This window comes from Lygodium microphyllum, chromosome 6 (assembly GCF_053477565.2).
Source record: "Lygodium microphyllum isolate KBCC chromosome 6, Lygodium_microphyllum_v1.1.10, whole genome shotgun sequence".
NCBI classification, from domain to species: Eukaryota; Viridiplantae; Streptophyta; class Polypodiopsida; order Schizaeales; family Lygodiaceae; genus Lygodium; species Lygodium microphyllum.
Window position 1 is genome coordinate 139,202,666 of NC_141140.1, and position 26,937 is coordinate 139,229,602.

The 26,937-nt window shown below is 42.6% G+C and overlaps 1 protein-coding gene across 3 annotated transcripts; it reads left to right on the plus strand.

The window, feature by feature from the left end:
• LOC148035203 (nucleic acid binding protein) lies at positions 1-26,937 on the plus strand. Of its 3 annotated transcripts, XM_087680166.1 has the most exons (8): positions 3-395; positions 13,015-13,697; positions 14,854-16,260; positions 16,363-16,889; positions 16,979-18,007; positions 18,202-18,283; positions 18,933-18,983; positions 26,336-26,937. In XM_087680166.1, the coding sequence occupies exons 1-8, from the start codon at positions 98-100 to the stop codon at positions 26,531-26,533; spliced, it is 4,275 nt and encodes a 1,424-aa protein (XP_087536292.1). In that variant the 5' UTR covers positions 3-97; the 3' UTR covers positions 26,534-26,937. The 3 variants fall into 3 exon arrangements, with proteins under 3 accessions (XP_087536293.1, XP_087536292.1, XP_087536294.1); XM_087680167.1 differs by lacking the exons at positions 18,933-18,983; positions 26,336-26,937 and adding an exon at positions 18,399-18,917 and having other exon boundaries at positions 1-395; XM_087680168.1 differs by lacking the exon at positions 13,015-13,697 and having other exon boundaries at positions 10-395; positions 26,336-26,936.

Below are 26,937 nucleotides of genomic sequence, written 5' to 3' on the forward strand. Positions count from 1 at the left end.
AAGAATCATGTAGGCAAGCAACTTGTTTGTCCATGCGTGCGTGTGTAGATCTCCCCATTTGGGCAGTGTTCCTTGGTAGCCATAGCAGTGACTGGCTATGGCGATCGAACCTCCGTTGAAGAAGCGCAAGCACTATGACGCAGAGTCAGGCAATTCTGTTAAGGACTCGGGGGCGGCCGCCTCTGAAGCCTCCTCGCCGCCCGCTAGTGCGCCTGCTGTCCTCACGGAAGAACAGAAGCTCCGCAAGAAGAAAAACCGGGATGAAATCGGGTCCTTTTACAAGCTCTACAGGCGTCTCAAGTTCTGTCTGGACCGCAAACGCACTGTCAGCTCTCCTGCGGCTCCGAGCAAGGACTTGGAGGAGGCGTATTGCTCTATCCTCAAGCTATCTCTGGGTAAGAAAACCTTGATGCCCCTTTTATGGCAGGAAACGGCCATTTCAGTTTTGTAGGAATGCAGATAGTCATTCATAAATTAGTGTAGGCCTCACGCAGATACTGTGACCCTTTATCTGATTATACATACAGCAGATTACCTATGATGGAATCAGGCAAAAGCTAGACAATTCATTTAAGCTTTATTCATTTCTTCTGTTTGCTTGCTGAAGAGGGTTTTGAGTCCGATAGCTGTCATGTTGGTGTAGCTATCAAAGAGCTTGCCTAGTTAGAGTAACGTACGGTTGTTGTTTTCCACTATTAAAAAGAGAGAGATTGTGCTTCACAAATGACAAATCACACAGATAACCACATTGGACACAGTGTTTCTTCTAGTAGGCAAAAGCATATGCAAAACTGTTGATTTTTGTCACATCAATGAGACCCCAAATCCTTTCAGTCCTGGTTGAGACTTATCCTCCTGGAAAGTCAACGGTGAGTGATATGATAGCCTTCATATATGCTTGTGTTGGGCCTTTTGAATTTCCTCATTCTCCCCTTTTAAACTCTGGTCCAAGTAGAAGGTTGAGTGGCTAGCAAATAGCCATCAGTGGACTCTTTAGTCCAATAGGTTTCAATATAGAATCTTGAAGGTGTTTGCTTCAAAGAAGCGCACGCCATACTATGTTTGGCATGCTTCACCTTTGTAAGTATTGCTTCAAGAACCATACGTTCTTGGCAAAAACACTATGATATGATGATCAAGGTCTTGATCAAACTTCCATCTAACCATGAATTCGAGGATAGAACAACAGTAAAACAAAAAAAATTGTCAAATCATTGGCAAACTCATTATTGCCATCAAATGGAATCCTTGTATAGGCAGACCACTCAAATGTCTAATAAATGAATAACATCTCATGGACTGATGGGAGGAGATTTGACTGAGGAAGATATTTAAGAATGATGATGGTTGGAACAAATGATCTGATCCGAATGTGGGAGGCATGGATGGGCAGCTATAAATAGGGTTTGATCAGTAAGCAGGCTGACTTGATGTCATGTTGATGTCTGACTAGTTGATCTGGCCGCCTAGTGGCTGAAGACAAGGTGCCCTTATTGTCACATGTCATAAGTGACAAATGCACCCACTGATCATAAGTTTTTAGTGTGAACAGGCCAAAGTGGACTAGTGGGAATGCACTCTAATCTTCACCTAAAGTGCTTTAGATGAAGAAGACTAACACATGAGACTAAATGATAGATTGAGATAGTAATAGAGCTCCCAAAGTCGTTGTCTGACCTAGATAGAGGCTCATAAGCAATAGATGCACATAAAAAAAGACAATGTACAACATGCTTTTGGTAACATCCCATCTCAAAACTTGGGTGTGGCTGAATGAGAGAGGCAAAAATTCAATATAAGATTGGACCACATGTATGTCGATGATGTCCATCAATGAAGATGTTGACTCAAATAGCATGATCTCCTCTCCAAATGAAGCCTTGCTGAAAGGGGTGGCTAAAACAAGACAATGGGAGTAGAGAGGCCTCGAATGAGTCATACTGAATGTATCTAGTTGGGAATGGATAAGCTAAGTCTCGAATTTGACTAGAAGACAATAGTATGAAGATATCAAATGTGTCATAAAGCACTCTTGCCAATGAAAGACATTAGGGGAAAAAGAGCATGGGATGGCCATGTGAGCAACAAGGAAGGATGGCTCAGAGAAGAGGGAAAGAAGCCAATATAGAAGGTAAAGGCCTTGAGATAATGTGCATCCTTTAAGGGCTCCTTAAAATTTGTGAAATCCTCCTTTGAGACTGATAGAAAGGCCAAGGCATTCGCAATGTTATTGCATTATTAATTTTCCCCTTTGAAAAGGATGGGGGTATGAGGGAACCCTTGCTTGCAGTTATGTTTGTCATGCACTGTCATCTCCTGCCTATGAGCCTTAGTCTAAGTTAGAGGGGGACATTAGGAGCTTTGAGATGTATGTCATGTGTTTTGATGGAGGAGGGAGTTTATTCTAGAGCATGCATTTCCTTTTCAGTTGGTTGGTCCACACTATGCATTTCTTAGGTTTGTCAGGCATTTCAAAGCCTATGCTGCCTTCCCAGCCCTTGCTAGTTTGTAATTGCTCCAGGACTGCCACTTCAGTATTTTTGCAGTTTTTAATATGCAGTTGTAATGCATATTTTGCAATTGGCCTAGTCAAGGGCAGGTCAGCCGGTTTTGAGGTTCTTAGCTATTTGTAGTTGATACACTTGGCTCGGTAGATAATCCACTTTTTGTCTCATATGTGCTTCGTGAGGTGGCTGTTGTCTACTTCGTCTTTGCCATGACAGCAGGTTGCATACTTCAACTTTTTTACTATCACCATCTCTGACACTGTCGAAGGTGTTGCCATCATTATTTAGCTTGATCCGGTGTCTTCACCGACATCTCAGGTTGTGTGTAGAGACTAATTAGTTCTCATTGTATGTAATTGTCACGAGGATGTTAAATTTTATTGCTTTGCTTAGCATTTGATTAAAAGTTAATCAAATGTGCTAATGTCACTTGCACAGGCATCATTAGTATCCCATGTGAGCACAACTTCATAATAGTTGATGAAACAAACCTTCCTTCCATGGATGGAAGGTAATTCCCTGATTATAACTTAGTCACAGCAGCAACATTTATTATAAAACTGAGAAATGCAAATTAACTCACAATCTTGGACAATGGACTTTCCCAATCCCTTTTGGTATTCCAACTCCCCTTGCTGTCGAAAATGACCAGCAAGTCTTCAATCTGATTTGCCCCTTGATTGGGCAGTCAATTGGCCTTCAACTGCTTTGATGGAGATGGAAAATGTCCCAAATTCATTGATTTGTTGGTCCCTCCACTTGAATTTGACTAAAAACAGCTTCAGCTCTGTTGAATCCAAGTCTCGGAGCTTCCAATTTCGGCACGCTTCTCGATGTTGTTGCTAAACCCTAATTTTTGTTCTGTAGACTAGGGTTTACAACAAAGAAATCTAAAATTTCTCAGCCTCTGGTAATCTCAATGCGGTAATCTTTGAAGCAAGGCAGTAGAAAGGCCGGGAGATGAGAGAGAATGTTGAGGAGAGAAAATTCAGACTTTTTTGTAAATAACCAAAGAAAATCAGTCATTTATTGCTGCTACCCTGTCTCAACAGCCTGTAGATGTTGTTGCTTGTTGTTGGGAACCCTCTCCCCGCTGTCGCCTGTAATAAACAACTACTGTCAACAGTCTAGATGCTGTCGCCTATAGTTTGGGGGTCCCTAGGAGTTGTCGCTTGCAACCAACTTACTCTTTCTTGCTGGAAAATGGAGAAAAAACAATCCTAGTCGGCTTCAATAGCTCCCCACGATTCACAATAGTAGAATGGTCATGTTTTTTCTCTTCTTCAGTCTTCCACCAGCCTTAATGGACGAGTTTGCCAAATGGCAGCCTTCCCAAATGGTTTTTCCAGCATTATCCATAATTAAATATTTTTTAGTCTTTAAATGGTGAAAATTAATAAAATGATTATTTTGGTGCCCAGAAAAATAATCTGATGGGCCAATAATTAAGTTGGCTAGGCAACTTTCATTCTCGAGTGTCTTTGCGCTGTCTTTAACCATCAAATTGACGTTAGGCACTATTAAGTGCCACTTCTCTAGTGTCACCAAACAACTGACACTTATGGCCAAATGAATGACCTAGGCCAACAATTGACACCAAATATCACCAAGTACTTGTGCAGCATAACTTATAGCAACTTTTGCCTTTGATATTTGTGATTTTCTCAAGTCCCGGGCTCGTAAATTTACTCTAATCCCAATTACACCTCACATGTGCAACATTTACTTAACTATGTGATTATAAATGAATCCACATGTTAAATGAAGTTTCAAAAATACATATCCTCATGATAGTTGATATCGTCTTGAAAGTAGTTGGAAGAGGAGTGGGGTGCTCAAGATGCTCAAAAGCTCGAGAAACAATGCATCTTAACGCTTTTGGACAAACCATGCTTTCATAATAGCACTCCATGTTAGGTAATTAGGGTTGTAAAGTTTGTCATACAGGGGGGAGCCATTTGGAGAGGATAGGAAGAGAGAATAAAGGAAAGAAGAAGAGAGATAGAGAGAGAATACAACCAAACCAACAACATAGATTGCACTAAATGGAGTTCACACGCAATATAGACAAGCCGATCAGAAAAACAAATGTCAAAATTAAGAAAGATCTGTAAGAAAACAACCAACACATGGTCACCTAGCACTGTACAAACAACAGAACTTGAAAACGTAGATTTTCTTAGGAGTAACTAGCAGTTGCCAACTAATGAGGACGCACCATGTTAGCAAAAGCTAGTTAGGCTAAAAACGCAGATGCGGATAATCAAAATAGAGGCTGGAGGAGTGTTTCATTCAGTAAACATAGATTGCAGATGCCGGAAATATGACAATTTGTAGTAGATATAAGTTGCTTGATCAATAGAGGATAGAAGAACAAGAGCAATCATCAAGGGTAGACTTGGAATCAATAGAAAATAGCAGTAGAAGCATAGATCCTAAACTTTGATACCATGTCAAAAGTAGATGCAACAATGGAAGCATGAAAGAATGCTGAAATAAATTGCTGCACACAAGACAAGAGAAAGGAAAGAGAAGACAGAACACTACAAAGGAGAACTCAAAGATGTGCTTGGAAAATAGAATCCATTTACAAAAAATGAGACGGTTGTACACAATAGTGAGAGACTAGCTACGTGGGCACGGGCACCGGCTCCAACAGGGCATGGACTGGGTCTCCAACAAGTGATGAATGACTCAATGTGGAGGAGGAGCCCGAATAAATAGGACAAAATAATTCCAAGAAAGTGATTAGGTCGGCCAACGTAAAATGCTTAAATAATCATCTAAATGACCACTAAAAAATACCTAAATAACTTAATAATGCCTGACACATCGTGGACTCACACATGAGCTAACTAGATTGCTAACAAAGTGTGTCTAGAAATGTGTCCGTGTTTTGGGTGGTACATTTCTTGTCCCATTCTTGATAGGGAATGTAGCAAGGAATGTTTCTTGTTAGGAACAATGTAAGGAATGCCACATGGCAAATCACTTGCTTGTTGTGGATTTGCGTTGATTGCATGTTTCCGCCAAATTGCTTGCTTACTCCCTCTCGTCTTACCTACTTATCTCTTACCGTCTTACCCACTTGTCTTTAGTTGGCACTCATGCAATGCACTTGCCTAGAGGTTGCCTGTTGAAGCTACGGGCCTCTTGCCTTCTTCCTTGTTTCTTCTTCTCTTCCCTCTTTTCCCACTACTCTTCTCCCTTCTTCTCCTCCTCTCTCTTTCTCACTTCTACTTTTCCTTTCTCACTTCTCTCTTCTCCCTCTTCTCAAGATCTTGGCACTTGTCTTCTCTCTTCACCCGCAGCTCTTTTCATTAGCTATTTTTAAAATTTTAGCCATTTTTAAAATAATCAGCTTTCAGCCTTGAAATGGCTTCATCTTCCCACTCCCCTCGTCGTGCTGGTGGTTGAGGAAGAATGTCTGATGATTAGTGATGCTGGGAAGAGGTAAATGTTGACTGCCCATTAAGTAGTGGAGGATGTCGACCATGGACTTTGCAAGCTTTGCCCATACAAGTAAACTAGTGGAGCAAACAAGGTAAACCAAGCATTTTTATTTTGAATTTCATTGATTTTAATTTTTAAAAGTTTCGTTATATTAGAATATGGAATACCAATTGCCATTTGTTTCCTCTTATGCATAATTAGTTTTGAGCTCATCTCCTACATGAGCCAAATTCCAAGGTGCAGTTTTGTCCTAATGTGACCTTGGAGAAGCAAAGGGAACTTTGTGATAGTGTTGTGAAGAAATGCTCTAAACATAGAAAACACAAAACCAATCGTATGATAAAGCACAGATTGATAAACTCAGAACATAGTTAGGGTTAGCTTTAGGGCAAGTAACTTAGAGACAATGAACACAATGAATAATAGAGTGAACGAAAATTGAATATACAGTGCTTATGCAACAAACACACTATGCAGTGAATATTGTACCTCGAACTTTTAATAAGGCAAAGGTTATGAGTAATAGAGTGTTTTGATGTTCAAATGGATCTTGAATCGCAATAAAGGAAGCCTTTGCGTGTTGAACACTAGCATATGTAACCAAGGAAGTCTGGATCTAATGCAGACATCAGTGCAGGAGAAAGAAAGACTAAAAACGTAGGTACTTGAGGAGAGAGAAAAACTGGATGACAGTTGTTAGGTGCAAACGTAGCCTATGAAGGAGAGAGAAAATCAAGGTGATAGCTCTCGACTATTGGCGACATCACCAGATGTTGACGTTAGCATTAAAGGCAGCACACAGACTGTAGGCGATAGCTACAAGGTACAAGGCGAGAGCTGCAAGGCGCTAGATAGTAATAAATGGTTGGGGGAAGCTTTGATTGTGATGTCCTCCGCGAACAGGGTGTGGGTAGCAGAAATAAGGCTCTTGAAACTTGCAAAAATGAGATTAAGGAAAAGTGGTGGGCTACATGCCTATTTATAGAAAGTTTGGGACACCAAAATTAGGGTTTTGCATGTGGGATACAAAACTCTCTAGGATTGCATTTCTTTTTAAAATAAGAAGGTTTTTTCATTAATTAAGCGTGTTTTGGGACTATTTAAGTTAAGTTAATGCATTTTTATCACAACACCTCCTCTCAAGTCTAAAATTGAGTCATAATAAATAAGACCTTGATGTTTATTTTCTTTTACCTTAAGGTGTCCCACCCCAAAGTAGCTAGGGTATCGGGCAAAGAGTTTCATGTTGGTTGCCCAGTGACTTACCAAGGCTACAGAGGTGGTGATTATCTTACCAAGGGAGCCCAAGTGATCACCCTAGAGAGGTGAGGGCATCAAACCAAGGGTATGCGTCGGTTGCCTATGGGCCTACAAAGTCTTGCAAAGGCGGATGGAATCAATAGTGGACTTTGTGGGGTTCTTAAAATTTTTTTTTAGTGAGGGCTTTTGGTGTAACTTGTGCAAAAGATTGAGTATTAAGTGATGGTTTCGGGAAAGTAAGAATGGACAGCCACACTAGCTTTATAAAACAAGCAAAACAATCCCACACACTAGTAGGATAAGTACCTAGGAATTCCTAAGGGGGTGTGTGCGTGTGCCAACCTTATGGAGAATATGTGGAGAGAAAGGAAAGATGGGTAAGGAAGCAAGACAAGTAAAGTAAGCAAGCAAGCATAGGGAAAAATTGCCTTCGGAGATTGCCATGTGCAATGCCATGAGTATAGTGGATCCAGAGTTGACCACTTCAAGGGTGATTGAAAAGGGATAAATACATATAGATGCGTATTTACTTGAATAGAATGTCAATGCATGGGGTAATGCAAAGAAAGATGCAAGTATTCATGTTCATGTAGAATGCGATGCAATGGTGCCACTTGGATAGTGTCCTTTGCAGAGGAATTGTTAACTTGCCCAAGCGTTCTTTTACAATCATGTCATCCTGACAGGGCGAATGAAGTTACAAATGTCCATGATATATAATAAAAAATAAATAAGTGTTTGAAAGGAAAAAATTGTTAGCATCATTACTGTCACTATTAAGAGAAGGAAACTACCCCCTCTCAAACTGGAAGTAAGAGGGAAGCATCCTCTCTTGTCAATTTTAAGAAGTAGACGAGGGTGTATCTAAGCCGATTGCGGTAGAAGATACTATAGAAGTGGTCTGCTGATTGCCTTGGTCAAAATATTTACAAAATTGTCACTAGACGGCACAAACTCGAGGCGTATGGTGCCTAGCTCAATCTGTTCTTTGGTGAAGTGGTAGTAAACTGCCACGTGGCGGAATAGAGGGGTGATGGTAGGATTGTCCGCAAGGACAATGGTACTTTGGCTATCGCAGGAGACAACGGTAGGCAACTTGCAAAGAAATTGTAGTGTAACCAACAAGTTTCTTAGATAGATGGCCTTTGTAGTACCATCAAAGAGAGCCCAATACTCTATCTCGGTTGATGAAGCCGCCACCGTCTCTTGCTTACGCCTAGCCCAAGAGATGGGTGCCGTGCCCAAGGTATAGAGGTAGCCTCCATGGAAACACGGAGTGTTAGGATCTCTTGCCTAGTCAGAATCAGTGTACCCTTGTAAGCAAAAACCATGACCAAAAGTTAGTCCATAATTATAGGTACACTTTAAATATCTTAATACACGAAGACAAGCAATCCAACAAGACATTCGAGGTGCATTAAAATACTGACTCAGCAAACTAACCAAGAATGCAAGATCTGGCCTAGTATGAATCAACCAGAGTAATTGCCCTACAATAGAACGATAGGTATGAGCATCAAAACGCTAACCCGAGGTATCCTTGTGCAAATGGACAGTGGGATCTAGAGGTGTGGCCACTGGGTGTTTTTGACTAGTGCAAGACTGTTCCACTAGTTGTAGGGTGTACTTTTGTTGTGACAAAAAGATACTTCCTTCAGATCTAACAATCTTTATCCCCAAGAAATAAGACAACAATCCTAAGTTTGTCATCTCAAATGTAGAGCAAAGCTGTGCCTTAATTTCTACGATAGTCATAGAATCTAAGCCAGTGAGTAATATATCACCAACATACAACAAGATATAGCTGACCCTCGCGCTAGTGGTGTGCACATATAGATTTGGATCATAGGGGGTAGAATGATATCCATGAGTCCGTAAAAACTTGTTTATCTTGTGGTACCAAGACCTCGGCGCTTGCTTTAGTCCATAAAGAGCTTTTTGCAAGCGAAATACTTTGTCAGTCCGTTCAACAGAAGAAAAGCCAGGAGGCTAGTCCAGATAGACTTCCTTCTCCAAATAACCGTCTAGAAAGACACTTTTGACATCCATTTGATAGATCAACCAACCGTGGTGAGTGGCGAGCGCAACCAATTGACGAAATGATGTCAATAGAGTGGTAGGTGCAAAGCATAGTTGTAAGGTACGAAAGGTACAATACGGTACGGTATAATAAAATACGGTACTAAATGGTACCTTATGATTTTATAAGGTACGATACGATATTTGTACGAAAAAAAATTAAGATGATTTTTAAAATAACAAATACCATAAATAATTAAATGATAGATTATAGAATACATGTTTAAAGTGGAAATAGCCATTTCATTATAGAATAAGATGAATACATGGAGTGACCATCGCGGTCGCATGGGCTGCGCAAAACATGGGATACAACTATAGTCTAGTATATCTGATACAAAAAAAAAGAGAAACCTATGTCATATGAATCTATGATGAGGCATCGCATCATCATGATCAGAACCATCTGAGTGCTCATCAAGAGAGTCTGAAGATGACTCCTCGGCATCCGATGATGATACACACTCATACTCATCCTCACTGATGAGGTTACGATCATCGTTAAATGATGACTCCCTAGGTGGTGGTTGTGTAGGCAAGGGGGGATTTTATCATGAGGCACAGGATGTGAGCTACTAGGGCCCCGGCGTACATATATCCGCAAGCCACTCGAACCACCTCTCCTTGATGATGGAGGGTGTCGAATGACCATGCCTTTGCTATCACCTACTCGAACTCCTCGTCCACGAGCACGCTGATTGCGAGTGCCATGAGTATCTGCTGCTATAAGCTCTCTATAGAGCTATGCAAAAATCATCTCCTCCTCGTCAACCTCCTTATGTATACTCAGAAGAGTGTCGCCTGTAAACTTGAATGTATCAACATTCACCTACACAATGCAGTGATGCATGTAAGATTGATCATTGTAAATGCTAAAGTCTAAATTGTAAAGTATAAACTTCAAAGTTCAAAGTTTAAAAGTTAAAACAATAAATTTTAAAATTTAAATGTTATGGTAAGTGTTTAAACTTTACCTGCTTCGGACTACCCATGCTCATCATAGCTCTCATCATGTGTAAGTTAGTACGGCAATAGACTAGCCGCTCTAACTGTCGTGTGCTAAGCCGATTGCGAATCTTTGTGTGAATGAGAGAATAGGCACTCCACTTTCTCACACATGTACTCGAAGAGCAATCTTGGGCAAGGACCCTCATGGCTAAGGGTTGAAGGGTCTCTAGTGTGTATCCAAAGTTTTGCCACCAAAATAAAGGCTTCACAAGTGACTCTCTCCTCCAACAAGTGTTCATTTTTATCATTTAAAGATTGAAAATGAAATTGTGAAGATGATGATATACCATGTAATGAAGTGAAAGGAACACCAAATTCATTCTGATTATGTGAAGTAGACGGAAAAGAAGAAAGGACAGAAGAAGAGTTACCTAGCTTTTTCTTATAATCCCCGCGACGTGTCTTAACATACAAGAATTGGTTCTTTAGAGGACCTTTTCCGTAGTCAACAGACTGAACTCTTTCTTTCACATGATCTCTACCAGTATATTGCAAAACAGAAGAGGTAAAAGAAGAAGGCACAAAAGACGAATCAAAAGTACCTTGCACCGGAGAGGATGGAAGAGTCTGAAAAAATGGAACATACTTCGGATCTTGCTCTCCAAGAGGGGGGCCAATCCCTGATGGAGGTCTTGACGGCCTTGCAACATCATCAGACTTACGCGCAACATCTGAAGAGTGAAATCCATGCATACCTTCATTTAGAAGCTTTTCTTGAAGGGCAATCCTTCGGTCGAGCTCCTCAATCTTCTTTTGTCGATAGGCTATGATTAGTTTATATTCCTCAGAGGTCAGCTTGCCTATCTTTTCTTCCATGTACTCAGATGTTTCTCCCACCATGTCGGAACTTTGTGGAGCAAGCTGATCGGTCCACTCTCACTCGGTTCTCGGCATAGGTTGATCTGGAGACTGAATCGGTGTTGATGTGTTCGATGTCATTTGAACCTACTGTTGTTCTTGCTTCTTGCGAAGAGCTTTCATATCAAAGGCCTAGGTTTCTCAGAGAGTACCAGGCTTTGATACCATGTGAAGAAAAATACCCTAACACAGAAATATAAACAGAAACCGTACGACAAAGCACAGACTGATAAAAAGAACACAGTTAGGGTTAGGGTTAGAGTAACTCAGAGACAATGAACACAGTGAATAAATGAAATGATATGACTACTAATAATATGATGATCATGCAGCAAACACACTATGCAGTGAATGAATACTAAACCTCGAACTCCTGTATCTCTAGGATGAGGGCAGGGGTAATGAGTTGGAGAGTGTATTATACTCCGAACGGATCCTGAATCGTAGCAAGGCAGCCTCCAGATGTCGAACACCAGCAAACGCAGCAGTGAGAAGCTGGATTTGATGCAGATAGTAGTGATGAGAGAGAAAGAATAAAAATGGAGCCTGGAGGAGAGAGAAAGACTAAAAACGCAGGCAAGACGGCCTGCAGGAGAGAGAAATACTGAAAACACAGGCATGACAGCCTGCAGGAGAGAGAAAGACTGCAGTGACTGCAGACAGGAGAGAGAAAACTATCAGGGCGGCAGCTGGAGCCTGCAAACGCAGCAGTTTGCTGGCGTAGCAGGCTGTACGACAGCAATGCAGATGAACAACAGTTAGTCGCTAGGCAAAAACAGCAGCAATCAGTGTGTGGAGGGTTGGAAACAGGCGCCAGACTGTAGGGAATAGTGATGGACAGCAAGGGCTGAGATGTCCTCCGTGACCGGGGTGTGGGCAGCAAGCCGGTAACACCTGAAACCTGCAAAAACGAGATTGTGAAAGAGTGGAGTGCTGGCTGCCAATTTATAGAAAATTAGGGTTCTAGATCTTCTCCCACTTAACTTTCTCGATCCGCTCCCCGTTTCAAGGTTTTGGCTAAAATAAGCCTAAAATAAGCATGTTTTGGGATTGTTTAAGTGGCTAAGTGCATTTCTTAGCACAACATCCCACTAATAGGGCTCTCTCTCTCTCTCTCTCTCTCTCTCTCTCTCCCCCCCCCCTTGGAGATGTGGTGTCTCCATTTCCCCCTCCTTGAAACTTGCTGTTTCCATCTCTGTATCCGTATGTGTATCCATATCCATTTCTGTTTCCACTTCCCTGTTTTGTTCATCAATGCTGCTACCTGCATGAGGCCCTCTTGGCTGCCCATTTCCCTGGCTGAAAGTGTGTTCCTTGGTATTTCAGTCACCTCAGTTCAGACTTGAGCACATCAATGCAGACATGTCTAGCCATTGAAATAAGCACTCTAACCCTTGCTGATGTGGCTGGATGGACTACACTCTTCCCACTAGAACTGTGGCCATCCTCAATAGCAACCTCTTGGGAAACCCAAAATTAAGGGCAGATTGGTTTTTGTCTAGGAGTTCCTTTGTAATTTTTGAGACTTATTCATGTCATTGTTCTGCTTAAGTTTTAGAGTCTTTCTTCTCTTAGCTGGCTGCTTGGAAATTTTTAATGGCCCTTGTTTCATGACAGAAGGGTTTGGTGGGTTGGAAGGCTGTACATTGGAAAGAATGAGACATAAATCTGAATTATTTTTAGATATGTTGTTGATGTGCCTCTTCAACCTTTGTTGCTGAGGCCCAATGTGAAGCTCTTTGTTTCACTGTGGTGTTTTAGGATTTCAACAAGGTTAAAACATTGAAAGGTTAGTCTTATTGTATTCAAAGCAAATGAACTGTTTGTCTTTTGTTTTTGGATGATGCAGGGTGCTCAAGTGTTCAACGAATTGCTGCAGAGCTGATTCCGAGATATGCTAAATTTTGTCCAAGTGCGATTGATCTTGCATGTAATGCCTTGATACAAATTTTAGAGTGGAGTGAGGACTTAGTTTTCCAAGATGAGGATTTTGATGGTGTTGCATTCAAGACTGTGAAAGCATGCTTAGCAGGCATGCTAGAACTTTCATCTGCAGCAGTAGCTGCAGCTTCTGAAGTACCAGATATTTCTGATATGTCAACAGCAGTGTGCCATAATATAGCATACTATTTGCTTTGTCGACTGGAGGGAAGAGATTTGATAAAGTGCAACCTTGCTGAGGATGTCTCTGCTTTTCTGGAGGATGACTCGTCCATGCAGGATAGGCTATTGACTTTGGTGTCCTACAATCTAGTGAGGTTGTTTTATCTTCATCCACAGAGTGTTTTTGCTGCCTGTTTTGAGTTCTTGAGCTCAACTAATGAAAAGCAACGGAAGGAAGGGCAGATGTTCTTGAGGCAAATAACAGATGACAACAGTTGTAAATTTCAGAACTCCAAGGATGTGTCTGTGCTGGAAGAGGAAGCTGCCAATGGTATGGTTGCTGAGACTGTAGGAGACTCATGTGATAAGAGTTCTCCATCGTCAACTTCTTTCCAGCAGAAGAAAGCTTCTGACTGTTTGGTAATGCAGGTATGCTACAAGGAAGATAAATAAGTTGTTTTTCTGCATATACTCCTCAATAGGTTAGTGGGGTACCAGGGTCTTGACAAAAAGACAGGAATTTAAGTAGTTCTTGACAAAAAAGACAGGAATTTAAGTAGTTCAGCAAGAAAACATTTATGGAGATAATTGTGTTTATGTTAACTTTTCAAGCATGCAACTCATTGGAGTGCTCATGTGCATTTTACGAAGTAACATGCATGCATGCAGCATATCATGGATGAAGCAACTACAAATTGCAGTGGACTCTTGATATACTTAACTGCAATAGAGCATTTTGCTGTATTGTGGGTCACATGCAGGTGTAATTTATTGCCTTACATGCAGACCAGTAAGTTTACTCCTTTTGTTTATAGGAGCATGGGGAGGGGGGAGATAGAAAGATGCAATCTGTACTAAACATTATCAGAATGGTGGTTAGAAGATTCATCATGAAAATACAGGAAATGAACTAATATGTTAAGCAGAACAATATATACATTGGCATGGCTGTCTGATCTGGCACGATGAGGTAGGCAGTTGATCACAGCCTTCTGTTACTTTTGCCAGAGTTTCTTAGCCTTCTTTGGCTGTGCAGATGTGGTTTCCTCATTTTCTTCCAATTTTGCAGATTGTAGCTGCAATTATTTTGAAACTTGATTATGAATCTGGTTATGAACCAATCCGTTTTTAAAATTTGCATGCATAAAGACAAATTTTAGGAGTGCTGAATGCATAGCTTGAAATGCAGAATGGAATAGGTTTTAGACTTTGTAGGATCCATTTAACCTGAGTATGCTGCTTCTACAAGCTTTATGTAAAGATTGACTTGTTTTACCTCTGGACAAAGGTTTTGCATCAAGACTAGTTTAGTTTCCCATGAACAGACAAAGAGTAGGAAGAATTCACTGTGTGCGCTGTCCTAAGAATCCTTTGACATTTGTTGTTGAACTGTTTGAAATATTTGTATTGTTCTCAAATGTTGGTTCTTGAAGTTCATGGATATGAATTCAGCTTATTTTAAGAGCATTTTAGTTGCCAAATTGTTTACGAGGAGATCTTGATGAGTATCATAAAGGAAACTGATTGCAGTCATTCTCAAAACATGGTCTCAGTTTTTAATTCTTCATGTTGGTGAAATTTGCAGGTGCTTTACTCTAAGCCCATTTTGGAAAGGTGGCTGGTTTCAACTTTTCGACAATTTTGCAGATCAGCTAGCACTGAAGTTGTGTCTGAGTCACTTCCTTTGCTTACTGCTCTTATACAGTCTTTGAGATCTTTCAACCCATCTGATTTGGATCCGGATTACAAAGAACCACAAGAAGTCTCAGAAAAAGAGACTGCAGTAGAAGAACAGAGTACAGGGGAGGAGCATCAGGATACTGAAAATGAAGAGAATGGGGCAAATTCATCCTCGGATGTCAAGTATAGTCCTCATTCTGAGGATAACAATGAAGCAGCTCCTTCGACAAACATGGAAAGTGAGGATGCTAAGATATTACCTGAAATATCTGAAAAGTCAAGGGTGGAAGACATTGGCGAGGTTGTGGAAGCTAACTTGGAAGGTAATGTCAACTCTAGGAGTGACTCTGTGCTGCATCCTCATAATGAACTTCATGACAGCAAAGTTATAGCAGGCCATGATACAGGTTCTGACCTGACAAAGATTTCTGGGATTGATGTACGGAGCCATGATGCTGAACACAAGGTAACAGGCACTGCAAATAATTTGTCAGATGTTAAAGCTGAGGAGTCACCATCATCAAGGGCCGTACAAAAGCGTGCTGCCAGATGTTCTAATGTAGATGATGTTAATCAAGGGCCAGGATCTGAGGAGAATATGATGGCTAAATCTTGGTCTTTACACTCTGGAGATTATCCAAATGACACCAGCGGACATGCAGTTGCATCCATTTCGTCCCCAAGACATTTCTCAGCTTTGAGATTTCCAGATTCTTCTCTGAGCCAAAGTCAAGTGACTTGGTATTCGGATGGTGATCCTGCCGCTTTGGATATATTTGCAGCATCAAAACAACTTTGGGTTGGATCTCTAGGTCATGGGGTAACTGAGAATCTTATTCGGTACGAGTTCGAGAAATTTGGTGTGATTGAATCATTCTCACTATTTCCTGGTCAAGACTTTGGCTTGGTCGAGTATAGAAGCATAGTGGATGCTGTAAGAGCTAGGGAGGTCCTGCAGGGTGCTACACTGTGGTCAATGCCCCTCAAGATAAAATTTCTGGATGTAGGGCTGGGCAGTAGGGGAACAATTGGAGGAGTTGCAGTAGGTGGCAGTTGCCATGTGTACATTGGTAGTGTCTTTAGTCTGAATGCCAAAGAGGAAATTATGAAAGACATAGCTCGTGCATGTTTGAAGGGTCCCCGTACTTTTTGCTTTCTACCAAGTGCAAATGCTCTTTTGTTGGAGTTTGATGCACCAGAGGAAGCTGCAGCGGCCATGCTGCATGTCAGGCAATGCCGAAGGGAGAAGAGTCTCATCTCTACACAGCTAAAGTTTCCTGGAGAAGATGTTGATGGCAACCAGCATCTCTGGGTAAGTCATGTCCGTTATTGATTGCCAAACCAAAGCTAATTTCTACTTTTTTTGGCTGGAGTGTTTTCTCGCAAGATTAATATACATTGATGTTGTTTTCAGTCTCCAGAGGCAGCATGTGTCAAAACTCAGCTGAATGGGCTTCCGTTTGAGAATCAAAGCGTACAGACAGACTACAGAAGTAATTCCCTGAAGTCTGGGATAGTGTCTTCAGTTAGTTCTCCCCACTCTTCAGTATTATACCCACCGCCTAGCAGTTCAAGCAGCTGGCAAGATCTTCGATCACCCTTGGCATTTCCACCTGGAACCAGCTCAGGAAAGAATACAAGTACTACCTTGGGCTATCGCACAAAAGGCTTGCGGGGAGGAAGGGATTTAGAAAGAGTGCCCACCAATACTTTATGGGTAGGTCTCTCGGATAATGCTATACATGCTTTTCCAAGCGATACAGAGCTGAGAACTATCTTCAATTTGGCTTGCAAAGGGGTTGGTATAGTAACAAGGATGAGCAGTGTGCGAAGTTCAAAGGGATCTTGTAGATTTGTGGAGTTTGATTGTGTTGATGCTGCAGCCACTGCACTTGATAATTGTGCTGGTTACCTTGATCCTGGTATACAGGTTGAGTTCAGGTATTTGGTTGTGTTAAGAAGGGCTTGTGTACTGATAATTCAAGTTGGCTGAGCTTGCAATCATTAACATACAAAATTTTGTTTTGCAGCAACTCCATGCTTTCACTGCAGCAAAATGAGTTTTCATACACAACTAACTATCAAAATGAGGATCTGAGGTCTGTTTGGGACAAGGAAAAGGAATGGGACAAAGGTTTGCGTTCCCCCGCACAATTGGGTTTGGATGATGCACGGTTGGGTTTTTCCCATGGACAGACAGGATGGGCACAGGCTCGCAGTGGAGTTGCTGTAGATGATAGTAGTAAGTACAGAGGTGATAGATTTAGTCGTTATGAAAGCATGCCTCATACAAGGGATGGCATCTTCAAAATGGACTCAGTAATGGGAAGGTTTTCTTCCATGGGTAGTTTTAGAATTGGTGAAAGTAGCTCAATGGAAAGCCCTAGCATGTCCCAGGGAAGTAACCATCCATGGCTTGGTAATACACCAAGGCCACCTGATCACCATTCTTCTTTAGTTGGAAGTCTTGGATCTGCTGTACCCCAGGCTCCATCAGTAAGTCCTCTGCCCATGTTAAAGCATCTTCCCACTCCTCGGGTACATCTGGACCGACTGACTTCTACCGGTTCATGGATGTCTTCTTCCCAAATGGATTCGATCTCATCAGGTGTATCTTCAGTCATGAACATCTCACTTCCAGGCATTTGTAATACTGGTCCTATTCTGCCATCACCTGTTACTCCTAGCCTTCCAAGGTATACGATGGGCATCACAAATTCTTTTGACCAGCTTAATCCTCCACTTCCTCCATTGCCCCCAATTTCTCCCCCTCCCCCTCCACCACCTCTTGAAACTCCACCACCCCCCATCTCACCTCCTCCTCCATTGCCATTTCATGTGACACCTATTCCTCCAGTGTCAGCGTCTTCACCTTCTGTTCTTATGGAACGTCAGTCCCAAGTTGTGTTAAATTCCATGAAAAAGGATGGGCCAAGCAACTCCAATCAGCAGCATTGGCGAGGGCCCCTATGCAAAAGTGGCTTTCAGTATTGTGAAGTGCTTGCTTACAGCCAAGATTCAGCCATATGCCTTTCTGAGGCTTTTCATGAACCAACAGAGTAAGTCTCTTCTCAAATATTCATATTTTGGTTTTTGGGTGTGTTCCTTTTTGTTTAAAAATTGTTTTTTTGGGGGGGGGGGGGGATGTTCCTCTTTGCAAGCTATTAGCCATTCCTATCAAGGGTGTCATCTAAGTACACTTGCACTGTGCTAGGAGTTTCTATTATGTAAATTATGTGATATTGGATTGCAGTTGGCCTAGCAAACTTGACGTGACTAAACGGGCAGACTTCAGGTCTGTCAGATACTCATTTCAAAACACGGCAGCAAGCCAGGTATGCTTTCTATTTCTATGAATGAATCTTGGATGATTGACACATTTCGAAATTGCATTTGCACCTTTTTCAATTTGTGTCATTATATTTATCAAGATTGTAGTGTGCATGTTAGGTTGGTGGAGAATGTGCTGTCTCTGTCTGTCTGTCTTTCCAGCTTCTGTCCAATGCAAGAATGGAGCAAAAGCTTGCAAAGTCAGTCTATGTATACTTTGACGGACTATAGTCCTTATTTACTTCATACTTATGTTAGCTGGGCCACAAGTTGATGTCTGGCCACTTTCACGAACTGAGAATTTGTGGAAATTCGGCAGGTCAGGACTATGTGGTTCTGTGGTTCTGTAAATCGTGTTAGGATGGTTTGTTTCTATCGATTAATGACTGACGGCTGCTTTAAGTGGCAGTCTCTGCAGGGCACCTGTTTTTGGTTTTCTTTTTTGTCATGAAATTTTAAACCGTATGCAAAGTCTTTTTGACTTTCTAGAAAAATGTTCAGGACTCCGGACCTGCATGAGCTTCACATAAACTTGGAAAAGGGCTGAAAGATTGATTTGTCTGCAATGGTTTTAAAAGAAAGGAATGGTTGTTTGAGAAGCATAATTACTGAGCATCTATTGAGAGGTCAATAACATATTGTTTTCTGGAACAGAGGCAGGTTTGTCGGCTTTTTGTCTGTCCAGGGAGCACCAATCAAGATGGGGTAAGTTATTCTATCAACGCCTCCAACCATAGTAATAGAGAATGCATGAAGTCACACAGATTTGAATAACTATGGAGTGGCAAGAAATCTAGACTCTTGCTGGCAGCTTAGCTACTGTATAGTAAGTATACGATTAATCTTTTAGATCAAGGTCGGGGCTCAAGACTTGAAACTTCGGTTCCCAACTCAGAGATCTGCTGCCGTAAGTGAAACCCTAAACAATCAGGTAGCAATCTTCTGTAGACCTTGGTCAGTTTCCTTAAAGAGACATTTGAATCTAGGGAGTGGTCTTGCGGCAAATGTATCGTTCTGGTAGACCTACTCAATACATCACCAGAGAAATTTGGTTCAAAGGCAATTCCGTCTTCATTTTGGACAGCAAATGATGAAGGGTTGCAAGCTGGAAACAAGGCACCAACAGCAGCAAAGGGTGTGTGGACTGGTGTAACCTACAGGCTGCAAAACAAGGATGGGCTGAATGGTGGGCAGCTTATCTATTTATAGATGTAGAAGAATCCTCCCAAATTAGGGTTTTCTTATGGGACACAGATACTTGTTAGAGTGCAGCGATGCGGAAGTGTAGGACAAAGACTGAGAGAGAGTGAACACAGAGAGAAGAGAGAGAGAAAAGGAGATAGTGTAAACACAGAAAATCTGCGGTGTAGTATGTTGTATAAGAGTGCAGAAATACACAAGGGGACAGAGGAAATATCTGCGTATGTCTTCGATTTGATGACCTTGATCTCCATCAGCCCGAGCACAGTCTGTCTCAACCAACATATCTCGAGATCAGAATCTGAAATAATGAATGCTGGAGTGTGCCACAAGACCGGCTATAAATAGCCGAAAACAGGAAGTTCCCAGCACTAGGTCGGCTGTAATGCAGCCGACTGCAGAAAAACTGGTCCACTGTAGAAACTATGCCACGTGGCACCCTGTCCGACCAGCTGACGTGGCATCCTCTGCACTTGCAATCTGGCCGCACTGCTCTGCTGTCTGACTGCTGACGTGCCGACTGTCTAGGAAATGACACTGTCTAACACTCCCTCTCAGATCTTGGACGGGTCAAAAGATTGAGGGATCTGGAATGCTGCCGAAGAAGAGCCTAGGGAAGTGCCTTGTGTGAACAAATCTGCAAGATTATCCTCCGTCTTGCAATACTCCACATCAATGGTCCCATCCAGAAGCTTCTCCCGAATGAAGTGATACTGGATCTCAATGTGCTTCGTCCGGGCATGGAATACAGGATTCCATACCAAGGCAATGCAACTCTTATTGTCGCACCGCAGAAGAGTAGGACGAGTCTGGGGGCAGCCTAGCTCCTCCAACAATCTCCGAAGCCACATAACCTCACATGTGGTGGAAGACGCAGCTCGATATTCCGCCTCAATCGAAGAAAGGGCAATCGTGGGCTGCTTCTTGCTACTCCAAGAGATAACATCTGTACTTAAGATAAAACAGTAGCCTGTAGTAGACCGTCGGTGGTCCACATCTCTAGCCCAATTCGAGTCACTCCAACTTGCAAGAACCAGATTTGAAGCATCTGTATGTGCGGGATAAGAAATCCCTAAGTCAGAAGTCCCCCTCAAATACCGAAGAATCCTCAGGGCAGCCTGCCAATGCACTTGTTTGGGTTCCATCATAAACCTTGCCAAAAGACCCACAACAAAACAAAGATCAACATGAGTGTTGAGAAGCCAAATCAAGGATCCAATCAATTGACGGTAGCGGGAAACATCCATCAGGGGAGAATCTGAGTGTGAAGTGGCCTTCCAATTCTGATCTATAGGAGTAGTAATGGACCGACAAGTCTCCATCTCAAAAGTCACCAAGAGCTCCTAAATGTACCTTTGCTGAGAGATAAAAATCCCCCTCTGAGACTGATAAATCTCGTGACCCAAGAAGAAATGAAGAAGCCCTAAATCCGTCATCTCGAATGCCTGATGTAAAGCTGTCTTGGTCTCTTGGACCTTCTGTGTATGATCCCCTGTCAAAATCAAATCATCAACATATAACACAAACAACACATGACCAACCGCGGAAGTGTGCACATAAAGCTGCGGATTGGCCGTAGAGCGCTGATATTCCAACTTCAATTGAAGAAATGAGTCAATCTTCTCATTCCATGCAGGCGGAGCTTGCTTGAGACCATACAAGGTCTTCTTCAACCTGTAAACTTTCCCATCTGAGGATCCAAAGCCAGGAGGTTGCTCAACATAGATCTTCTCTTGCAAGTCACCATTAAGAAAGGCCGACTTCACATTCAACTGATAAACAGGCCATCTCCTATGGCCAGCCAAGGCAAGAACAACTCGAATAGTCGCCATACGAGCAGTTGGGGCAAAAGTATCATGGAAATTAATGCCTGGACATTGAGCAAAACCTTTAGCAATAAGGCAAGCCTTGTGTTTGTCCAAAGAAACATCGCTAAGGTACTTGGTCTTAAAGACCCACTTGACACCAATCACCTTATTGTGAGAGGGACGAGGCACAAGAGACTAAGTGCCATTCCTCTCAATAGCCTCCAACTTGGCTTCCATGGCCTTACGCCAATGATTAGATTGCAAAGCCTCCTTCACTGAAGTGGGCTCACGATCCTGCATAACACGGGTCAACAAACAATAGTTGGAGCAAACAAGCTCCGAAGAATGTGCCTGGTTCCTTCGTGACCTCCGCGGTCCATCCCGTGGTTCCCACTCCTTAGGGACCCCCTCGATCCCTGAATCTCGGAGTGTGTCACGGGCCCAACGAGGAGGAGGATGAACCTCTCCCCGTCGCTCTCCATTTACTGAAGACTTAGGAACATCCACCAGCGGAAGCTCCTCGGGGGTGGCCGATGGAAGAGAAGACTCTAAATTAGAAGAAGAATCTCCATCAAGAGGCTCTAGCTCCAAAGGAACTGTCTCGAGAGTCCAACTCTCCCCTAGATCTCCAAGGACGGGGTGCTCCTCACCCCCCTCTGTGACCGGAACTTCCACGAACCGCACATCTCGGCTCGTGTAAACATCCCACTTGACGGGATCAAACAAACGATAACCTTGGGACTGGGAGCTATAGCCAACAAAAACCTGTCTTCGGAAAGCCGCCTTGAACTTATCACACTGCGTCTTCGGAATGTGCACATAAGCATCACACCCAAAGATCCTGAAATAAGAGACATCAAGCTTAGTCCCGAAATAAGCCTCAAAAGGTGTCATCCAGTCAACGGCCGAAGTGGGAGATCGATTGAGGATATGAACTGCGGTAGCCACTGCCTCGGCCCACAGAAACTGAGGTGTTTGTCGGTGCTCCATCATGGTGCGTGCCATCTCGATCACACTTCGGTTCTTCTGCTCCAAAATACCATTCTCTTGAGGAGTGTTGATGCCAGGAGGCATATTCCACGGTGGATTCCGTGAGGTTTTACGGTGGATTCCGTAAACTTAGATGACCGGGGCATGTATTTAATGTATAATTCCAATCTTTATGCTAAAAAATAGCCCAATTACAAAAATATGACAAGCTTTTAGCTTTTGAGTTTGCTTTCTACCAAAAATAGGAAAATAAAGCTAATGGACAGTGCCCAAAGAGTCTGGCATGCCCGATCTCAATGTCCAAATAAAAATAACATATCCAGGCGCATAAGCGCATACAAAATAATAATAAATAATCGATGTCTCTATAGACATAATCAAAATATAGGCGTGGCGCCTATCAAAATATAGTCCAAAGATCGAAAACCCGCTAGACTCCAATGCTTTCCTCCGCCACTGCTGCTATCTCTACACATCAACTGAAGCATTCACAATCGTTAGTAAAATAACACAATTAAACCGACAAAAGTGAATACCTAGCAGTCTTCAGCTACATAAATAAATCAACTGGTTAGAAATAAATCCTAACCTTAATTTATTACGAGTGCGCACTTTAAACTCATAAACGTTTATTAATTTAATATGCATTTTGCGGAATCACCCGCTATGGAATCACCCATGTACACACTAAATTAATGAAACGCCCGAAAAGGACAGGCGTCCCCATCAACTTCTCGCACAAAGAATCCTCTTTGCGTATGAGCCCCGGTTATCTAAGTTTACGGAATCCACCGTAAAACCTCACGGAATCCACCGTGGAATATGCCTCCTGGCATCAAGTGTTGGTATTAGCGAACTCCTGGTGAATGCCTCTATCTGCACAAAAACAAGCAAACTCATTAGACATAAATTCACCTCCCTTGTCTGAATGCAAGGTCTTCAGTCGCTGGCCAGAACGGTTTTTCTCAAAGAGAAGCCAATCCTTGAAATGAGAGAAAGCCTCCGACTTCAAAGTCAAGAAATAGGCCCAAGTCATTCTACTGTAGTCATCTACGATCAACATGAAGTACAAGCTCCCCTTCAGGGATTCGGTCCTCATCGGGCCACAAAGATCTAGAGATACAAGCTCCATGGGTGAAGTAGACCGCCTAGAAGCTTTGTTGGGAATCGCATGCCGATGCAGTTTTCCAAGAATGTAGGAGACACATGGTTGATGGTTCACCACTATGTTCGGCAAGCCTCGGACAAATGACCCTCGCGACGCCTTCCGAAGGTACTCGGAGTTCAGGTGGCCAAACCGAGCATGCCATAGCTCGGACTATGTCTGAGAAGTAAGAAAAAGAGAAGTAAGAGCTGAAGAAGACTTCAATTTGTATACGCTATTCTCCTCATACCCTGCAGGGAGAACCCTCCTTGATTCACGATCAAGGACTCGAATAGTATCAGTGTCAAACTCCACCAAGAGGCCAAGAGCACAAATCTTATGGACCGAAAGTAGAGGATACCCCAATCGTGGCACATGCAACAACTCAGAGATGTGGGTACCAATACCATCTGGAATAAGTTGCATCTCACCCCGCGCAGCAATAGATACAAAAGAGTTGTCTCCAATGAGAATCTGCCTACGCGAAGGGTTGCAAATGGGTAACACCTACGGAAGGAGTCATGTGCCGTGAGGCACCACTGTTCACAATCCACTCTTGAGCCTGGGGAGCTGTCATCACAGCATTAGAAGTTTTTGATGTAGAGTCCTCAATGACTACTAAGTGTAGAAAAGTAGCTGATGAGGGTGCAGCCACTGCTCCAGAATCCTTCGTGTTCTTCTTCTTGGTATCCTTCTTGTCTTTGTCGGGGCAATCCTTCTTCCAGTGACCGGTCTTTCCACAAATATGGCAAGTCGATTCCTTCTCCTTGTCCTTCTTGGATTTGTTGTCCTCCTTCTTTTTCTTTTGGTCCTTCCCCTTCTTTTGAGAGGCTTGGCCAACCAATGCCTCCGATTTGGAAGCATTATGTCCCTTTAATTGTTCCTCCTGGTCCAAGACCATAGGAACCAACTCTTCCCATCGAAGAGTCGACTCCTGCCGTGACACAATGAGAGCGGAATAAAAAGTACCAAATCGTGGCAGCAAGTGGGATAGTAAAGTGATCACCATGTCTTCGGAGGAAATAGGCTTCCTTGCATTTTGAACCTGTATCTGAAGCTGCTGAAGCTTGTTGATATGTTTCCGAAGCGAAGAAGACTTATTCACAGACAAAGTCCGCATTTGCACGTCCAAAGAAACCCTCTTCATCAGGGTCATCTGGTTGTACATCTGGTCAACCTCTAGCCATATCTCACGAGCCACCGTCAAGTGCTCAATGTGAGCTATCACGGTTGTGGTGCAAGACAGAAACAAAAAAAATCAAATCCTGGCATTTAGTTTGTTCCAATGAGATTGGGCCTTGGTCAACTCCGCACGAGTATTGGAAGAGAGTTTGGACTCATCCCTCATTGAGGGCCTGTTAATCTCCTCCATCACCAGTTCCGCCAAATCATAAGACTCCAAAATGGCCAACATCATCACCCGCCAGATGCGGTAATTGTCACCATCAAGTTTTTGATCCGATGGAAGAGTTGGTAGGACAGGCACCTTCCTGTCCATGATCGCTTGGAACTCCAAATCAGTCTCTGTAGACATGTTAACCTGCAATACCTGTACAAATGCAAAATCAGCCGGCTCTGACTGTGAAAACGCAGCCTTCTAGGGCTGGTTCCTCCGCTGCCAAAACCTTCTTCACCCGTCGGAGGTGATGAAAAGGTAAAATCTGCAATGGAAAGCCTCAAATGCAGCCTTCCTCCCCTTAGAACAGCAATAACCTGCAGAAAATTCACCGATTAGACTCCTTTCCCGCACGTCCACGCTCGCTTCAGCCTTGATCCGATGTGCAGCCTTCTCGCTCGCTCTCGAATCTTGGAAACACAACCTTGTGTCGCACTGAAATATCTTCTTCAGATAGGTTCAGCCCTCAGTCAGTCCATCTTCACCGCTCTGATACCATGCCAGACTGCGGCGATGCGGAAGCGTAGGACAAAGACTGAGAGAGAGTGAACACAGAGAAGAGAGAGAGAGAAAAGGAGACAGTGTAAATGCAGAAAATCTGCAGTGTAGTATGTTGTATAAGAGTGCAGAAATACACAAGGGGGCAGAGGAAATATTTGTGTATGTCTCCGACTTGATGACCTCGATCTCCGTCAGCCCGAGCACAGTCTGTCTCAGCCAACAGATCTCAAGATCAGAATCTGAAATAATGAATGCTGGAGTGTGCCACAAGACCGGCTATAAATAGCCGAAAATAGGAAATTCCCAGCACCAGGCCGGCTGCATTTAATGCAGCCGACTGCAGAAACTGTACCACGTGGCACCTTGTCCGACCAGCTGACGTGGCATCCTCTGCGCCTGCACTCTGGCCGTACTGCTCTGCTGTCTGACTGCTGACGTGCCGACTGTCCAAGAAATGACACTGTCTAACAAAACTCTCTAGGACCACACACCGTTTAATGAAACTTTTGGTAATTTACATGTTGTGGGGCTGTCGTAAAGAGTTAATCAGTTTGTAATGCATTTTGAACTCAAAGGTTTATCCTAATTCAATCTTGGAATTCCTCCTGGAGTGTCAAAAACATGTGCATTAGGATGATCCATCTTTATGGCAATTGGTTCTTGAATTTGTCTTGCTTGGGTTCCTCTGATCTTTTATAGTGACCGTAGGCTTTGGGCATAGTTTAAATGTCAAAGAAATATTTTTATTTGTAGATGTAGAGCTGCAAATCTGTTGCAGAAGTTTGTGTATACAGAATTGGACCACTCCATACTATTGAAAGCTCCAGAGCCACCAAGACCTTGAAAACAGCTCTTCAAATGCTCAGTTTGGATAAGAGAGAAATGAGAACTTTTGAAATGCATACTGTTAGCCCTCTCACTCATGCATTAAGTTTCTTATTGAGACCAATAATCATTCTGCGACAACCAAGTTTGAGAGAGAGAGAGAGAGAGTTGATTGGTGCTTGATTTTGTGCAGTTCAAGCACTTTGATGCTTATCTTAGACAGCGAGATCGTGCTGGTGTGGTGATGATTCCGGAGACGAGGAAACTGAAAGCACGTGTGCTTTTCATTCTCCCATGGTCTCATGAGGTTTGTGATCTATTTGCGATACCTCATCAACCCAGTGACAACCTGATTGGCCTTGTGCTACCAATGGAGACGGCTTTCAATTAATAGCTCACACCTTTTCAGCTTCACTCAGAAAATTGGTATCGAAACTAAGTCTGACTTGTTTTGTATGAACTTCAGTCAATGATGACTGGAATGTTGTACATGTGTGGATGACATGAGCGTTGTGCACCTTCATTAGGATAGCAGGATTCATTAAGTAATCCTGCATTTAATCTTGTAAATTTTTTTGCTATTCCTTGCAAGATCTGCTTCAAATCTGTGATGACCCATTGTACATCTAATATCAAATACTTTAGGAAATAAGAGCTGCTTGAAAACCTATGACAATCCTTCAAGTCTAAAATGAGCTTGAAAGTGTAAATCAGTATACATTCTTGTGTCATTCAGATACATTATGACTGGGCTTTCATGATTCAATTTCCATGACCAAGTTTCTTAGATGTATT

Bases quoted from the DNA above. Each gene is read 5' to 3' on its own strand.
- LOC148035203 (XM_087680166.1), top strand. From the start codon at position 98: ATGGCGATCGAACCTCCGTTGAAGAAGCGCAAGCACTATGACGCAGAG. The intron at 16,261-16,362 runs GTAAGTCATGTC...TGTTGTTTTCAG, and splicing joins ATGGCAACCAGCATCTCTGG to TCTCCAGAGGCAGCATGTGT. The intron at 18,008-18,201 runs GTAAGTCTCTTC...ATTGGATTGCAG, and splicing joins GCTTTTCATGAACCAACAGA to TTGGCCTAGCAAACTTGACG.